Source organism: Drosophila subpulchrella, unplaced genomic scaffold (genome assembly GCF_014743375.2).
Source record: "Drosophila subpulchrella strain 33 F10 #4 breed RU33 unplaced genomic scaffold, RU_Dsub_v1.1 Primary Assembly Seq28, whole genome shotgun sequence".
NCBI classification, from domain to species: Eukaryota; Metazoa; Arthropoda; class Insecta; order Diptera; family Drosophilidae; genus Drosophila; species Drosophila subpulchrella.
In genome coordinates this window covers 939,030-958,324 of record NW_023665563.1, presented here as the reverse complement: position 1 = coordinate 958,324, position 19,295 = coordinate 939,030, and the positions used below count along the sequence as shown (strand labels likewise).

Here is a 19,295-nt window from a genome sequence, read left to right as displayed (position 1 = left end):
TGATCCATTGCACTGCAACACAAAAAGGAATTATTCTGAGTACAATACCAAATTGTAAAATTTTTTCGGAAGTAAATAAAGATCCGTTTCTTGGTAATGTAATAGTGATAAAAGCAGCATGGAATGGAATGAAAAAGGATAGGCTGACAGAAGTAAAAAATACGTTTGACATATCCTTTAAATGCCTAAATCAAAACAGAAATATACAAGAAGGCACCATAAGCAAACATGCTAAAATATTAGTAGAATGCTTTAATGAAGCACGAACGCTAGTACATAATGACAGAGAAAAACTAAACCAGTCACACTGGTCATGTTCCTCAAAATTATTCCTACGGATAAGATCCAATCTTATTTCTTTCAAAGAAAAATACGATTTCGATATATCTATTCCCACTGTTCTTAATACCCCATTGACGGCTGAACCTAGTCAACAAATAGAGTCAGATACCGATACTACTGAAAAAATAGATTCAGAAAAAGAAAATATAGACGAGAAAAATATAAATGATTTAACAATACCTGCCGTAATAACATTATCTGAGGCAGAAGAAAAAAATTGGTTAGAATCTGAATCTAATTGTAGTACTGTTGACGATAAACCAGTCATAATACCGGAACAAGAAGAAGTGGCTACAGACCAATTGAATTCCTAAAACAAGAAAGAACGCTATAGGCGAGTACCTGGACTTTCAGATACCCGTTACTCAGCTAAAGGGACCAAAGGGAAATGGAGATATGCAAGCAGCAAATCGAGATTGAAATGTGCCACCTATCGGCGGTAGACAGATTTAAGCGTTATGGGCGTTAAAGTGGGCGTGGCAAACTTTTTTTGGATCAATCGATAGGTATTGACGAGACCAATACATATAAGTTAAAATTTTGAATCTTGCATGAAAATTGTGGGCGCCACAGGTCTGGGCGGTTTGTGGGCGTTAGAGTGGGCGTGGCATATTCGCGTAACAAACTTGCGCCGCGCTCTAGGCTACGGAATCTAAATCTGAGATCCCAGTTCCCTATCTTTGATAGTTTCCGTGATATCCACGTTCATATTGACGATTTTTTAAGTTTGTGGGCGTTAAAGTGGGCGTGGCACTCTGCTGAAACAAACTTGCGCTGCGTAAGAAGCTCAGGAATCTGCACGCCAAATCTCAATAGCCTAGCTCTTATAGTTTCCGAGATCTCAGCGTTCATCCGGACAGACAGACAGACGGACAGACGGACATGTCTAGATCGACTCGGCTAGTGATCCTGATCAAGAATATATATACTTTATGGGGTCGGAAACGCTTCCTTCTGCCTGTTACATATTTCCGACGAATCTAGTATACCCTTTTTCTCTACGATTAACGAGTATAATAACCGGGTGCCGGAACGCTGTCATTTGTGCCGGTCATGCACTCACGCCGGCGACTCTCTCGGCACAAGTCCTTCTCATGCATAGAGCACGAGTCTGCGGACGTAACAATAACAAATGGAACCCAACATTTATCTTTTTTCCTTACTCGTAATCATAAGAATATTTTGTATACCTTGTTAACTTTTAATACTGTTATGAACTGCAGTTTAACCTCTTAAAGTTCCTAACCAGGCGACACATTTTCGCTAAGAACTCATATTTCTAGCTTTTGGTTAACTTAGGAGACCAACGGAAGTTTCATATCAATCACTCTCAAAGTTGTGAATCAGGCGAAGGCGAAATTTTAAAGGATATCGAACATTCTTAGACTCCAAAAAATCAGCAACGCAGTTGCTGTAGGACTAGTCAAAGAAATGTTCCAAGTTAATCTTACATCAAGCTCTACAAAGCCAGCCATGAGTCGCACGTCAAATTACGTCATGGAACAACCAAAAAGCGACGACAGGGAAAATCCAGACCTGGCGAGCATACCGCATTATCTGATGGATTCCAAAAATACTCACATTGGCATTCCCGCCGGAATAAATGATCACAAGTCAGTTTATAAAATTGTATATTTACAAACGCAAGAAATGTATTTACCCCTTTAATGATCCAAACAAGAGAGAATATGACAAGAGGTGTTCTCTAAGCCTTGAGGCGGAAATTTTAGATGATCTAATCAAATTATCAATTTAAACGCATCCAGCCACGAAGTTGTCAGCACTCCCAATTCGATCTTCGCAAATCCCATTCAACTTCAAATGCATGGGTCCATGATACTAACATGCCGACGGTACGGAAGATGTGGTCCTAATTATGTATATCATGATTGTGAAGCTAAAATTGCCAACCGATTTTAGTGTTCGATGGATTGTAAGTTAGCAAACATCTATGCTGATGATGCCAAATGTACATAGAAAATGATTTGCTCCCTTTATTGTCTTGGCTGCACAAGCATCTTTGTGATTTTTTTTGTTGACTTGGATCTTGCATGAAGTTCTAAACATGCAGAATGGTCACCTAATTCCGCGGATTTAACACTAAATATTTTTTTTTGCCTCTTTTTCTCGTATTACCTGTACAAGCTGTCAAGCATCAAATTGTATTGGCAAAGGTGCTATCTTGCAGATTGGTCGTCGTATAACTCCTTTGGGCGTTTAAATATCGACCACACTAATGCGTCTATTAAGGCAATGCTACAACCTGACCAGGTTTGTGGTTTGACATTGGAGAAGTCAATTTCGATAGCATCTGAAGCGTGTGCAGGTAATCGCGCCGCCACAGGACCCATAGGAGTCTTTGCAATGCGTTGAAATCGTGTAAGATACAATAACTGGCTGTCATCCACTACCGGTTCATTGAATGCCTTAAGGGACGAGCCAGTGAAGAGATGACCAGGGGTAAGAGCTTCCGCGTCATTGGGGTCCTCTGAATGTCCAGCAATTGGTCGAAAATTCAAGATGGCTTCTGCCTCGATTTCGATCGTCTGCAGTTTCTTATTTGTCATCCCGGTGTCCCACGTACACTTTACTAGTAGTACCGCCGCCTCCCAAAACCCACCGAAATGTGGAGCTTTTGGAGGGATAAAGCAGAATTGTACTATATTATCGTTGCTTAATGTTTCCAGATCCTGTTTACTTTGCTGGCTGAAGAGACCTCGATTGATGCGGTTGAGTTTGACACAGGCTACAGTGAAATGTTTCCCGTTATCACAATGTATGCGACAAGAGCTGCCACGACGAGAGTCAAAACGCTTCAACGAAAGAATGAAAGTATTAGTTGAAAGGTCTGAGAGAAGCTCTATAGCTCTAGATAGCCAAATACGTCTTATATGGCACCTTGCTGCGTATGTGATAGAATGTTAAAAACGGTCCACATAGATCTACTCCAGTTGCAGTAAATGGTCTGACCGTCTGAAGTCGGTCAAAAAGAAGCGAACCTATTATTTGGTTAGCAAGTCTTGGCTGGTAATGGTAGCAGTGGACGTACTGTCTTACTACAAACGATGCCAGTTTTTTAGCATTTGCAATCCAGACGTGCAGACGGTCCAATGCAGATGATTGACAAAAAAACAGGTAAATTCATGGTCCTTTGAGAGGAGCAGGGGTAAATTTGAAATTTGTTCTCTAGTGGGGCGACCTCCTACTCGTAGAACAGTGAGTGTATGGGGTCCTACTTAAACCCTTGACAAGTAAGGCGAGAATCCTCTAATATTTTTATCCTTGATTTCTTGATTCGTGTCGAGCTGGGAGATTTCCTTGGAGAACAAAGAGTTTTGAATTGCAGCAACTATGTTTGTGAAGGGGTGTTTCAGTTCTGTGGGGGCGAATTTCATTGCGCCTTGTACTAAGAATTTCCTGTTGGCTGGAACTCAGTTGAGTACGCAAAGGACGCGTACTGCTACCCTCAGAATTCGCCGTTAGGATCCAACGCGAAAGGCAATTTCTAGCAAGACGCGAATACTTTTCTCCTTGCACATGAATGCGTGAGCCCTTACACTCCTAGTCTAGTCGATTCTGCCGCCAATAAATGTTGACCGAAAGATATTTTTCCTTCTCCCAAGGGCTCGAAGAATTCCTGGGTTTTGATTAAAACATCGATCTTCCTTGGTTCGAAGAAGATGGGGTCTGCCAATTCGATTCCGACCGGAATTTTTCATCCGTTGGTTTCAACTCTCCGATTGGCTCTGAGTGATGGATTTGGTTATGGCAAATTCGAGCAACCACTCTCCGTGTCCAATTCTTGACTTTATTTGACTTGACTTTATTGTTGTAGTGACTGAGAACTTCATTTTAGCACGCGCATCTGCAATGCAATGCCACAGATCTCATACTGCTGCCGAACGCGGGTAAGTTGAAGTCGCGTTGATCTCCGATCCAGAGTCGAGAAGAGCTCGTGCTTGTTGATAGGACCCACAGTTGTCCTTAATGAGCACCACTGCCGTTGGAATGAGCGCGCATTTAGACTGTCTGGCTGAAAGGGATACCGCTTGAGTTATGCAAGGGTCAGCTTGTGAAGTGTCATCCATTGGCGATGCTGTGATGACTTGCTGAGAAGGATGTGTGAATCTGTGCAAACTAGTGTGGTTCAATCCCCGGCTTTTAAAATTGGAGCTGGACTTGCCCGCCATGTGCCCCTTGCCAAGGCAATTTAGGCGCAAGGAATATTGTTTTGCAAAGTTGAACCGCTCATTGACGCTGAGCGCAGCAAATTTGGGACATTTACCGATGTTGTAACTTGCACTTGAGACAGCTGATCAGGGCTGCAACGAAAGCCTTACGTAAGTTGCCATGGCGTATCCCAGGAATTCGCTGTGTCGGCTTAGCGTCTTGTAACAGTTGTCCCAAGTAAGCAACGTGTCATTATCTGAAGATCGATTGTGTGCATGCCGAGCATCTCAATCCACCTTTAAGAGAACATTGTGAATTATAACTGCATTGATCAGTTTCTGAGCCGAGTGACAGCGATAACCCGCGCAGTGCAGAAACAGTGTCCAAGATACCTAGCAGTGAATTTGCGTCCATACTGGGTAGAGCGTACGAGCTGGATATGAGCTGCAGAAAAATGAATTATCCTTGGGATAATTCTCCTTCGAAACTTGAAAAGAAGACACAACACTCAAGGTGAAGTTGAACTTGTCGACTGGGTTAATTGTGACGTCATCGTCCATAAAGTGCGTGAACGCAGTATAAATCAGCTATAATCTCTGTATTTTCCATCAAATTTGGGTAGTTTTATCAAAGGCAATCGAGTGTGATGCGATTGCGCAGCAGTAGAGTTCAGAAAGCTGGTGTTTTCTAGCCTCTCCCGTTTTAGTTTGGAGGAACTTATGAGAATGGCTGCCTTGGTCGCGATGAAAAACTCATCGAGGGTCTCTCTCTCCTTGTTTTCTGGGTCTAGTCGCTCAATGTTGGATTGGTATTCCCAAGTACCGCTTTTTCTACTGGTGATGTGTTTTCGAAAGCCCTTGCTTAGTGTGACCGTTCGTACGAAATATCGATATTTCAGTACTTGCGATTTCCACTTTCCAGTGAAATGAGTGGTAAAGGAAGGACGAAGAACAAAAGGGAGAACCAAGTAATTAGGTTCCAATATGATTGCCCGATGTATGGCACGATTACATAACCAAAGTTATGCAATTTATGTGAACGAAGCTCCAACTTTCTTCCTTTTGGTTAACGGTTTTGCAGACAAATCGAAGTGACGCAAGGTTAAATTTTGAATTCTCCCGAATGGCGATTACTTCGAAATACGAGTTAGGTAACATAGACGCGTGACCGATATCTCGCCACAAACGTTGTGTGTTGACTTGAATGGTTAAATCTACGGTATGCGAATTGAACTTGAACTATAAGATTGTTACAGAACCGATGTCCGGTCATCTAGAATCTAGGGTGAGACCAAAGGCGTGCATTCAGTTTGTTGATTCCATTTCAATTCGTTTATTGATCGGGAAGCCCTTAACTTCGTACCAAAGCTACCACATTCTACAAAATTAGAGATACGTGTTGCGAATAGGTAATGTTTACAAGCATGTTGATAAAGTACATGGCTTAGAATTAGGTTCGAATACAGAAATGTTTCATACAATATAAATGTTTCATACTATATAAATATATATGACTTAATACAAATATAATATAAGGTCCAAACATTCACTTTACGGCCACAAAAAAATTCTTTGTCAATTAAAGTTAATTTTTCAGTTTTAAGAATAACATTTCCTAATGTTTTAAAAATGAAAAGTGTTTAGTTAAATCTGAATTGGATTCAAGCCATGTTTTCAGATACCCGTTTCTCAGCTAAGGGGACCAAAGGGAAATGGAGATATGCAAGCTGCAAAGCGAGATTGTAATGCACCTGCCCGCTATCTTAATATATGGATATGTGGGCGGCAGACAGATTTAAGCGTTATGGGCGTGCGGGTGGGCGTGGTCAATTTTGGGTCAATCGATAGGTATTGACGAGACTAATACATTACAGTTACAAATTTGTTTCTAGCATGAAAATTGTGGGCGATCGTTAGGTGTTGGATGAGAACAATACATTTCAGTTAAAATTTTTATTCTAGCATTATAACTGCCACAGTTTTGTGCGGTTAGAGTGGGCGTGGCACCCTGCTGAATCAAACTTGGGCTGCGCAAGAAGCTTAGGAAAATGCATGCCAAGTCTCAATAGCCTAGCTCTTATAGTTTCCGAGATCTCAGCGTTCATACGGACAGACGGAAATGGCTAGATCAACTCGGCTAGTGATCCTGATCAAGAATATATATACTTTATGGGGTCGGAAACGCTTCCTTTTACCTGTTACATACTTTCCGACGAATCTAGTATACCATTTTACTTTAAGAGTAACGGGTATAAAAACCCACAAATACACTTTCGCAAATTATGTGTTTGTGCCTAACCGAAGTAGATATTTCTGGGTTGCTCCGCGGGACAAGGGGGTAGTGGGCACTTGTCGCAGGAACGGGGACGCTTTGAGGGCAAGACGATCGCGTCGCGACAATTTTAACGATGGTTACTGCTAAGCCGGACAACAGGGACCTGTGTTGAGGTTGAGCTAACGTAGGTTAGCTGCTAGTTGATATAGTGTAGTATTGTGAGCCCTGTTCCGGAGGTATAAAGTAGAACCGCGGAGTCATAAGATGCGCTGATAACTGATTTATTCTTAAATGGATACATGCTTATATACCACGTGGATAACACGGAAGTTTAGTGTAATGAATAGTGAAATAAGTTGTATTCTAAAGTTGGTCAGTGAATTTTAATTATGCTACCAGTTTGCGTAGTTGGTTCGAGTGACAAATGCAGAATGTGTGCCGTCGAGTCGTACGGTGAGTTAGTGAAACGTCGAGTTATGTCATATAACATGCTGATCAGCAATTGTATAGTAAGCAGGTAAAAAATCATCACCATGCCGGATCTTCCTTCAGCTGCGTTGGTACATGTTGTTTATGGTTAAAGTCATCCATATTTTCTTGCTGTTGCTGAACGCCACTTCTTGCGAGGGTACTTTGTGTAGCCTTTGTGTAGCATTGAATGATGTCGTTGTCGGCAGTGATCAACAGCTTTCAACCATATGAGCTGTCGACAAGCAATTTGTGCATACTTAAATAATAGCTTGGGCCACGTTTTCGGATCCATTTGCTGAACACGGCTACACGCCCCGAAGTAAAACATATAATCGACAATTTCTCCTATTGCAGCAAAGACTAATATTTTGCCGTTTTGGTACCTGGTTTGTAGTCGTTGCCAGGCCTCAACAAAAAACAGTAGTTTTTCTTGCAAATGCGGAGTCAAACGTGATTTTCAATGCAAAGATTCTTTGGCAATATTGCTTAGAATTGTCCATAGATTACATTCTAACCATGTTGTTTTAAAAACTGTTTTTTGGGATACACATGTATTTTCAAATTATCGGAATTGTGTATGTAAGCAACAAAACAACTTATAACAGTTTCTAAACAGCTGGTGAACAACAATTAGTTAACAACTGGACACCGATATTATCAAGTTCGAGCAGCTTTACCATCAACATGAATCAGTAAAACAAGATGAGCACTGAAATTAAAAAGTTTAATAAATTTAATTAAAAAGACGCTGCTTTCTTAGCAAGGATGTCGTCGAAACATGTTCTAATGGATATATATTTTAAATCTTCTGCAGAATTTGTTTGTTTAAAATTAATTCACAGCTATCTAAACAAAAAAAACATCATCCCTTGGGGCGCTACTTCATCGTTCCCCTTTGAAGAATGTGCTTTGAATACCTAATTACTAACACATGTCTTTGACTTATCAGGCTGATCATGTTTTCTCGGTTTCTGAAGGTTCAAATGGAATCAAATGGATGTTTTGAAAATACTTAAACATGTGAGAAACATTAACTTGTGAGAATTTGTTTACACCTATCTAAAAGAGACTTGCAGAAATCTGCGTTTGGAGCAAAGGATAATTAGCCAGTTTATTGTTTAATTTCTTAGAGAGGTTAGTAAGAGTTCACCGAAATGGAGACAGAAAATTAACTATATATTATATTATTATTGTTATTATTATTATATAATAAATTATATATTTATATAATGAAGCATGTTCACAATAATACAAAAATGAATAAATATTATATTATGCTAAAAAAATATGATTTTGACTTTTTCAGGGGTGTCAGAGAAACCGGCAACGGATTTGGGACACTTGGTTTGAAAACCAACCCATCAAAACCGTAGGTGTCACAGAAATTCGAGCGATTTCCTTTTTTCGGAAAAATTGCCGAAAAATTGTCAGGGCTGGATACATACATACACTAAATATCGAATATTGAATAAAATTTCGAATTTTATTTGACTTATTTTGACCATTTTCCAATTAGTTTTAAACTTAATTTGTGTTCGTACCCAAGGGTGCTCAACTTGACCAGCAGCCAACAAATCAAGCAGTAGCCAAGTTGGGAACAGTACTAGGCGCTCAGTAGCACGCACTGCAGATGAGAATTGTTGATCAGCATGTTATATGTCTCACTAACTCACCGTCTCACCGACTCAACGGTGAGTGTCAGCCGAGCCAACTACGCAAACTGCTACCATAATCACAATTCCCTGACCTACTCTAGAATATAGCTTATTTCACTAATTATTACACCAAGCTTCCGTGTTCCAAGAAGTATATAAACATGTATCAATTTAAGAATAAGTCAGTTATCAACGCAACTCATAACTCCGCGGTTTTACTTCCTACCTCTGGGAATAGGGCTCGTAATACACTATCTCAACTAGCAGCTAACCACGTTAGCTCAACATCACAGCAGTTCCCGCATCGCCTGTGGTCCGGCGTCGCAGTAACCATAGTTATCATTGCCGCGACGCGGTCGTCTTGCGAGTATCTGTTACGGTAAGGCACAAGCATTATGCTTTTTTTTTTTTGCAAAATTACAAAAAGAATACTTGTTTAAAGCGCATATTGTACAAAATAGAAGAAATTAATTAAAAATTTAAATTACCCGCCAGGCTACATACTGCAGCCCTGAACAGCTGCTTGCGGCTGCTGAATTGGTTTATTTACATTTGTAAATAGTCAAAAATTTTAAAAGCAAATCAAAATGCCATCTGCACGAATTCTTGCTCTAGTGTACTTGCGAAGACAAAAACTTCGAGAGGCTAGGGTGCAAAATATAACGTCTTGTGCTGCTGACCTATGTTTACCCCTGAAAATTAGCAACGTTTATTAGTTTAAATTAATAATAAACAAAAATTTTGTACTTGTTTGTTTGGTATTTTAAAGTTCGAGCAAATTGGTACCACTGTCGGGCTGGACGGTTTGCAGACGGTTATTTTATAGCTAATTTTTTCAAGACGGTTTATAATATACTTATTTTTAAATATAACCCGAAAAAAATATAAAAATTGTAGGTGTCTTAAATAAAGTTTTATTCTTGGCAGGCATTTGTAAGTTGGTTTATTTTATCAAAATGTCTGTCAAAATACGAGGGATTTAGAAACTGCCAAAAATGACGTCTGTGACACCGAGATTTGCTTTTCGGGGGAAATTTGGTTGGAAGGGATTTCTGTGACACCCCCGTTTAATTGTAATTAACATGGCAGGAATGGGAGAACGAAATTATTTTACTGAATGAGGTATGTCGGCAACTTGAGAGATTATACACCGTCCTGATTTCATTCCTTATCAATGGTCTTTAGATGTATCTTATCAGTGATCCTGCGTCTTGGGTATGTGACTTTTATTACGGTCATTATAGGTTACGGCAAGTCGGTTTTTGGTAAGTGAAGTTTATGGTCGGGGTAGGTCTTGTGTGCGTCCCTATAATTGGTGAAATGTATGTACACAACAACACCTGTTGAACATTAATTGCCATCGACAAAAGCGTTTTCTTTTTTATACCCTTGCAGAGGGTATAATGATTTCAGTCAGAAGTTTGCAACGCAGTGAAGGAGACGTTTCCGACCCCATAAAGTATATATATTCTTGATCAGCATAACTCAGTTTTAAAGCTATCGAGCTGAAACTTTCCCAAGAGTCTTATATCTTTTGCAGGTAGTATATAAGTCGGAACCAGCCGGATCGGACAACTATATCTTATAGCTCCCATAGAAATAATCGAAAAAAAATTTTTTTTTTAATTATATCTTTGGTGTTTTTTAGCTTATAACCTCCTAAGCTTGGAAATACCATTTTTTAATTAGTTTTGAATTTTGAATTTATTTTTATCGAAATCGGACGACTATATCATATAGCTGCCATAGGAACAATCGGAAAATTGGTGGAAAAATAATAGGAAACAAATTATAGATTCGGTGTTTTTTAACATATAACCTCCAACGCTTGGAAATAACATTTTTTAATTAGTTCTGAGTTTCGAATTTAATTTTATCAAAATCGGACGACTATATCATATAGCTGCCATAGGAACGATCGGAAAATTGGTAGGATAATAATATGAAACAAATTATAGCTTCGGTGTTTTTTGACTATTATCTTATACTGTTCTTGCCTAGTTTAGCTGGGCAAGGTGCGGGTCACTCGCGGGACGAGGGGTGTTATGGATGCTCGTCGCGGACACGAGGACGCTGTGTGTTATAGTAGGATCGCGTCGCGGCACGGATGACTACGATGTAGTATGGTGCCGGACCACAGGCGATATAGGACTGTTTGGGGGTGAGTACACGAGTGTGCGTGTAGCCGGAGATCAACAGTGTGTTGAAGTCGCGCCGCGGGACAAGGGGGGTAATGAACACTTGTCGCTATCACGGAGACGTTGGTAGAACAGGGAGATCGCGTCGCGACACAGGTAACGAAGGAGCACGGTGCCGGACCACAGGCGATCGATGATCTGTTCTAGGGTGAGTTGACGAGAGTCACTTGTAGATGACAGTGATAAGTCTGGGGAGTGTTTAGATTCGTAACTGACTTTATTGGGTTGTAGATAAGGGCTTAAATACTATTCTAACCCGGAACTGGGTGTCTAAATTATCTGCTCCGTAAGGCATCAACGTTGGTGCTTGCGTTGACCTAGTTTGGCATTGGGTCTGTGGGCTGGTCATCTAGGCTGCAGTGTCAGCAGCAACGCTACTTGTTGGGCTGTTCTGCTGAGTCTTGGTCGATTGTGTCATACTTGTAGTATCGTCACAATATTGTGCTGCTACTGTACGCCTGGTCGCTGCTCCGTATAAGTTGCGTTGATCGTGTGTTCTTGTTCGCTGGTGTGTTGTTGACCCCTGCAACGCAACTTGGCTAGATCGAACCGAGTAACCTTGGTTACGAACATTGGTTAGATCGATCCGAGTAACCGTGGTTACGAACATATACTATTGGGAATATCATTTTTTGTGTTTTTAAATTTAATAAATATAGCTGCAAGGGTATATAAGCTTCGGCTTGCCGAAGCTAACTTCCTTTCTTGTTTCTTTTGAGTTTTGAGATTATTTTAAAAAAAATTGTATAAATTATTTTGATCAAGTGATTGAAAAGATAAGTGTGTCCTTTAAAAGCTGAACTCAAAAAAAATTAATTGTTGTAAACAAGTGTTATCGCTCTATCAAAACTTAGATTCAGTTATTTTTATACGATAAACTCGACATTTTTGTCAATATATTAAATCGAATTTTTTTTCTCAAAATGGAACTTTAGTTCACGGGCACATATCTAAACTTGACCTGAGTCCCAACATAAACAAATATTCATTATCATTTGTAAGGATGCTCTCTGGGCGGGGTACAGCTCTCATTCGGATCCAGAGGTCCTTTTAAATGACAATTGTAAAATCACTGGGCTAGAGAGTAATGTCCGCAGGGCGAACGATGATTTTTAATTAACTATCCCGGAGATTTACGCCTATCCGCTCGAGGGAGGGTATTTCAGGTGGGCGTTATGGTTATGGTGATTTCGGGACACCAAGTACTTTCGTGATGAAAAATTCCACGGGCTAGAACTTCGGCCGAGGCCGCAGCCGGATTTTATCGTGATTAGCCGGTTGGAAGCAAGTTTGATTAATTATGTCGGGTGGACCTTCCGTTACGATGTAGGATTGGTGGGGCAAGTAAGAGGATCTTCCGCCTAATCGTGGAAGTTAGTGGGACACAAAGGGTTCTGCCACTTCGTCGGGGGGAATAAGTGGAAGAGTGAGGGGATCTCCCGCGTCACTGCGCAGGTGGATTAACGGATAAAGGCCAGAAAGTTGTGAGAATATATCTAGTGTCAATATCTTTACCGCTCCCAGTCGGATCGCCGGCCATCGGTAACCTAAGTCACTTGGGGAAAAGGGTGCGTGGAGGTAAAAATAATAAACACTAAGACCTTTGTCGTTTTGCATATACATATATTTCACATATTTTCATTCACTGTCGCCTTTCTTCGTGTTTCCGTTTTATAGACATCTTTTTGTTTCACAAATGCCTTGTGATGTTGTTCTGTTTTTTGTTTCCCTGCACCGATTACACTTCTTGCTCACTAACCTTATTTTTCTACCGACCGCGTTCTTACTCCCCAGCGTGCTTAACTAGCAAATTTTCTCTGCGTCGTCCGCAGTATTTTCCTATATGGTTGCCACCTCGGGCGGATGGTACGGAACTAAACTTGGCCTATTTTGTTTCCATACCCAAAATTTCCATCGGTTCGCTTTCCTATTATTAAATAATAATACTTCACTTCATTTTTCTTACAAACTAATGATTTTAATAATATTAAACTCAAATAACTTTACCTATACCTACTGTGTCGGCCCAGCCGTCAGGCAGGATCGTCACAATATATAAATTGTAATAAATTCAATAATTTGTAAAAAAAAAAAAAGACACTAAATACATAATGGTTTTTAGACCCAATATAACTGCATTATTGAAATGTTTAGTTGTACCTTTTGATCCATGCACTACCGTGGGATAAAAAAAGTCATTTCTTGAAGTATTTGGTTTTAATGGCGGCGATTTTGAATTTTTAGTGTGGTTATCTTTCAAATTCTTGAATTCTTTTAATTCATCAGGATCATTTTCTGTTAATGTTGTGGGGCCATCTTTTTTTAATGTACGTATAAGCTGGGCACGCCCTCGACCGACCGAAATGTTAAAGTTTTGCAGAGTGGTTATAAGATCCGATTCCATATCCTTTTCTAGTCGAAAAGATTCTCCACTTGAACCTGAATGGTCGACATCCAAGCCACTGTCAAGATCATGATCATCGCTCAAAGATGAAATAATCAAGGGACCCGCCTTTTTATTAAATAAACTTAGTATATTTCCTCTGCCAGACATGCTCTGAAAAACATTGGGTATAAACAAAAAAAAAAATTAGGTTAATAAAAAATAAAATGGAAGGTGGTGAAGAAATTGAGTTGGGTTCGGCATTCCAAAATTAACAGAACCATAAAATTAGTTTTAAGCAAAAAGTTTTTCCAAGCAATAGCGTAATGGATGCTGGTTTTGCTTGGACTTCTAAATTTTTCCGAAGCAGGCGAAGAATCAAAAACACACTTCCAAGAATATTTATTTAATATTAAAATATTCGTCAGTGCTCGTTTTTGTAAAGTAAAAACAAGAGAGAACGCTATAGTCGATACCATCGACTATCAAATACCCGTTACTCAGCTAAAGAGAGTACGAGAGGAATAGAAATGCTTGCTTGTGGCTAGCGCCACCTAGCGCTACCTAGTGTGCGCTGCGCAAAAAGCTCAGAAACCTACATGCCAAGTCCCATTCTAGCTTTTCCGGTTTCCAAAATCTCAGCGTTCATACGGACGGAAAGACAGACGGACATAGGTAGATCTAGCATATACATATTTAACGGGGTCGGAAACGCTTTCTTCTATCTGTTACATACTCTACGACGAATTTAGTATACCTTTTTACTCTACGAGTAACGGGTATAATAAAATCTAGGCAAAGTGCTAATATCGCTGATCCGACTTTTTAATGAAGATCTTAAAAGGAAGTATTTTTTCAAATTGCAAGAGTAAAGGTTCCCCGCACAAAACAAAATATATACATTTTTGGCAAATATATTTATACCCGTTACTCGTAGAGTAAAAGGGTATACTAGATTCGTCGGAAAGTATGTAACAGGCAGAAGGAAGCGTCTCCGACCACATAAAGTATATATATTCTTGATCAGGATCACTAGCCGAGTCGATCTAGCCATGTCCGTCTGTCTGTCCGGATGAACGCTGAGATCTTGAAAACTATGAGAGCTAGGATATTGAGATTTGGCGTGCAGATTCCTGAGCTTCTTACGCAGCAAGTTTATTTCAGTAGGGTGCCACGCCCACTCTTACGCCCACAAACCGCCCAAAACTGTGGCTCCTACAGTTTTGATGTTAGAATAAAAATTTTAACTGAGTGGAATTGTTCTCATCAATACCTATCGATAGACCCAAAAAAAAAATATTTGCCACGCCCACTTTTACGCCCACAATTTGCCCACAAACTTTAAAAAAAATGGTAAATATGAACGTGGATATCTCGGAAACTATCAAGGATAGAGAATTGGGATCTCAAATTTAAATTCCGTAGCCTTGTGCGCAGCTCAAGTTTGTTACGCGAATACGCCACGCCCACTCTAACGCCCACAAACCGCCCAAGCCTGTGGCGCCCACAATTTTCAAGCCAGATACAAAATTTTAACTGAACTGTATTGGTCTCGTCAATACCTATCGATTGACCCAAAAAAATTTGCCACGCCCACCCTAACGCTTAAATCTGTCTACCGCCGGTAGGTGGCGCATTTCAGTCTTGCTTTGCTGCTTGCTTATCTCCATTTCCCTTTGGTCCCTTTAGCTGAGTAACGGGTATCTGATAGTCGAGGCACTCGACTATAGCGTTCTTCCTTGTTTTTAATAAACTTTTGCGGAATTCGTACTACTTTATGGCGACATGACATTTACCCCGGCGGAGCCCTAGAATTGGACAGACATGGACTACCGCGATTGAACCGGCGACCACAGTCGGCACACCGAAAAAAGTCCAAGTTGTATTTGGCGGTGAGTTGCAGCGGTCACCGACTACAAAGTCTAAGGGTTTAAACAGAAGCGGCGGTCTAAAGCCTGATGGATCAGGAAAGGTCACGAACGACACGGCATCCAAGTTAGCGGTGCCAAAAGAAAGGATCGCAACCTTGGAAAAGGAGCTATAAAAGGCAAAGTCATGTGAAGGGGAAGATGCAGCCGGAAAGGATCCCGTTAGAAACGGATCAAGCGGTACTGGAGAGAGCCGGGCCGCGAATGTCGAGCATTGTTTGAGTGAAACGTCAGAGAAGAGCTTTAGTGGAAATCTGCCACCATTACTGAGTAGAAATCTGCGTAGAATTTGTCTGAGTCTGTAACGCCATTTTTAGATGAACAGTTGCCACCATTATTGAGTGGAAATTTGCCGCCACAACCGAGTGGGACAAATCAGACTCAACATAAAGTGTACAACGCTAAGCTATTCGACATCATGTACCGTGTCGGCTACGGGCATCCAGTACTGCAATACGTGCAAGTACAACGGGAATTTGATGGTACACCCGCCATCGCACACTGGGCCAGAAAGTTAATTTATTGGCCAAAAATCTGTAATTTCTTTCCTGGGATAGTTAGAAGAATGCAGTTTTTTGCGTTTTTCTCTGGAAAGACTGAACTTTTTAACGCACTAAAAGAACATTTTATTGGAATTTTATATGATATAGATAAAACAATCCAAAATCGGAAAATGTTACATACTTTTCGGTTTTTTATTTTTTAAATAATAACTAGAAGACGCACTCAATCCATTTTCATACACGATTAAGTATGAGAGAAAACCAATTAAATAAAATGAACACCACTAAAAAATATTATGTCGTTAAAGATTTATAAGCCGTTAAAAATTGCTACGGAGGCTCCCACTTCAACGTTTATATAATAATCGACCTAACAAAATGTTATATTTTTGTCTTCTTGTTATCTCTTTAGATTCTTAAAATCAAATTATTAGAAAAAAATTGTTTGTAAAATATTGTTTTTTAATTTGTTTAACGTTAATTTGACATATTCTGAAGTCATCACAAAAGTATGCTTCAGTTATTTATTTATTTATTTAACATCACAGTAAAGTTTACAAAACTAATACTAACGTAGGGGATGTAGTGCTAGCTACGAGGCCTTCGACTACGTATTTATTTAAGCTTCATTTATATTTGTATAATATATTTTAGTTCTCATCCGAAGGAAGTGCAAGAAATGCAGCATACCTTTATGCATACTTAAGTCCTCCCTTATGAATAACAGAAATTGTGAACATTTTTTAGAGACGAGCCAAAAAGTTGGTATTTCTCTTTTCGAAATATTGATATTTCATTCGATTGTTTGATTTCAGAAATAAAATAAGCGGGAATGAATGAAAAAAGTAGATTTTAGATGTTTGGCAATCTAACATCAAATATTGGTGCGCAAAACGTACTTCAAAACCTGAAGAAAAAAAATACGGCATACTTTTGGGCATTCTTAGTAAAGCTCATCAAAATGGTTCGACTTCAAATTAAGCCATCAATTAAAACTTAAATTACTGAAAACTAAAGCAAAACCGCATCGAGTCAACGATGAGCGATTTTAGTAAATTAATCAAAGAATTTATTTTTGATGTAATGACTCCATTTAGGGATGGCACTCAAAAGCACTCGAAAAGCAAAGAACTCATTTGCTAAAAAAAAAGCATTAAAAATCAACGAAAAAGTTTCTTTTACGAAACAAGTAAGACATACGAGCTATTTAATATTTTTTACTTGTTGAAAATAATGACTTCTAAAAGTTTTGTAAAGAAGTCGAACAGCTACATCAGCATCTTTGACTTCCAGATTTTTTTTCATTTCCATCAATATTTGATGCATTTTTTACTTTAAAAATACGGTAAAAGAAGACTACTTGCCCGATTTCTTTGAAACTTTAGCATAAATTAGTTTAATGTATTATAAAAAGGACTCCATACTCGGTCTGGTCATGTTCTTAAAATAAAAAAACCTATTTTTGGCCAAAAATCAAATCGGCTGGCCCAGTGTGCATCGGTTAGTTCCCCTGGAGCAGCTTCTTCGAGTCCTTTAATTGGGCGCAGACTGCCTGATCTTCCAGAGTTCGAAGGTGAGGCCAATTGCCAATATTCCAAAGCGCGTTCATCGAGACGACTTTGGCGTATAATTGTACTACTTTTGAAAACAACCAGAGGCTAGAGAAACACCTGAAGGGTGAAGCGCGAGCATCTGTCCAGCCGCTGTTATACACCCGATTAACGTTCAGGCTTTATAATAGGTCAGCTACGTTTTCGTTACGGACGTCCGGAACAATTGATTCGTAGCCAACTGGAAAGCTTGCGAGAAGTGCAGGCGATCCAAGAGCACAACATAGTGAAGATGCCATTTACCACACGGTTCTACATTCAACTCTGATCGGGGAGTAGCCCCTACATTAATGAAGGAGCTGATCGCCAAGCTATCCTCTGAGCAAAAAGTTGGACAGGGCCAAGACCCCTCCGGAATAGGGTGCTACCCAACAGTCTAGCACTTAAAGAATGGCTAAACAAGCTCGCTAAGCTAGTGTCCACTATTACGAGCGGGATAACAAGGATCCTAAGTGAAGGGTGTTGCCAGCCAGCACCAGTCAAATATACCAAATTGAAAGAAAGCATCGAATTTGATTCTCATGAATGGAGAGTGGACACATGTACAATTCATTTCAACCGGACATCCCGGCGTCGGAAAGCATGGCGCAAGCGGTATGGAAGTCGTCAGCCAAGTGAGAACGTTAGCTGCGTCGAGTCGCATTGAAATCTCTAACTATTCCTTATTTTACCCGTAACTCTGCAGGCGGAAAATACGTAGATAAACACCTACGCGCTGTTAGACTAAGGTTCTTCCTTAACCCTGATCGAAGAAGAGCTCACTCCAAACCTAAAACCGACGGTCAAGTGTCGGCAGCTCAACGTTCAGTGGTTCGGTAGCCAGTCAGCGAAAGAGAACGCAAAGATGGTCAGGCTCCATATTAGGAGTGGGCACACCAAAACGCCGTGGTCTGAAAAATGTGTATGCATATATATGTATGTATATACCTTAATCAACCGATGCAAAGTATGCATCAAGAAGAAGATAAAGCGAAAAAAACCGTCCAGTAATGCGGTCCCGAAGATTTTAATTGGACTAGACCAGTCGCTCCTATGGATACCAATGCAAAATAAGAGCTTCGGAGGAGGAGGACTTTATGCAGCCGCCCCCAAACTTGGATCGGTGGGTTTTCAAGTCAAAAGCTATTAACGGCCTCAAAGGTTCGATTGCGCTCAGTCAAAAGAAAGAAAAGAAAGAAATTAAGCTCGAGCCACGTAGGAATTTCGGCAATTTTTTGGATGGATTGCTTCCATAATGAGAGCGTGAGCTTTGGTAGTTCTGTCGAGCACAAATAAACCAAAATAGTGTCTAAATCTTCAATATTAATCATACGTAATACGATTTAGCGTCGCTTGTGAACGGTTGTGTTTACTCTTGTGCTCTGAATTTTTGTCTATTCTGTGATTTTTTGCGAGTGTTTTGTGTTTGTTTATTAACAAAGCTTAGTCTAACCGCTGGGTTAGTGTGTTTAGTGTTTTTTACTAGATCTCCCAGTGATTATAGTTATTTTAACATTTATATTAGATTTGTTTAATCTCCTAGCTTTGTTAGTGTAATTTTATACTCACTAAACTTGCTAAAACTCTTTGATTCTCACTATCTCTCCCGCTCTATATTACAACTGTAACTTAAACTCTCTCTGAACCTGCCAAATTTCTGGTAGACTTTTGGTGTGCTATTCTCTTGTCTCTCTCTCTCTCTCTCTCTCTCTCTCTCTCTCTCTCTCTCTCTCTCTCTCTTGCTTGATTTACATTGTAACTGTTCTGCGTAAAGTTGTCAGT

General features: G+C 39.9%; 1 protein-coding gene across 3 annotated transcripts in view; it reads right to left on the bottom strand.

Annotated features, from left to right (window-relative positions):
* Nucleotides 1–19,295, bottom strand: part of LOC119559655 (protein argonaute-3) — a 336,633-nt gene that overhangs the window by 295,002 nt on the left and 22,336 nt on the right. For all 3 annotated transcript variants that reach the window (XM_037872704.1, XM_037872705.1, XM_037872703.1), the window contains exon 2: nucleotides 13,271–13,667. In XM_037872704.1, the coding sequence (XP_037728632.1) occupies nucleotides 13,271–13,664 (394 nt within the window). In that variant the 5' untranslated portion in view covers nucleotides 13,665–13,667. The remainder of the gene's footprint in view (nucleotides 1–13,270; nucleotides 13,668–19,295) is intronic.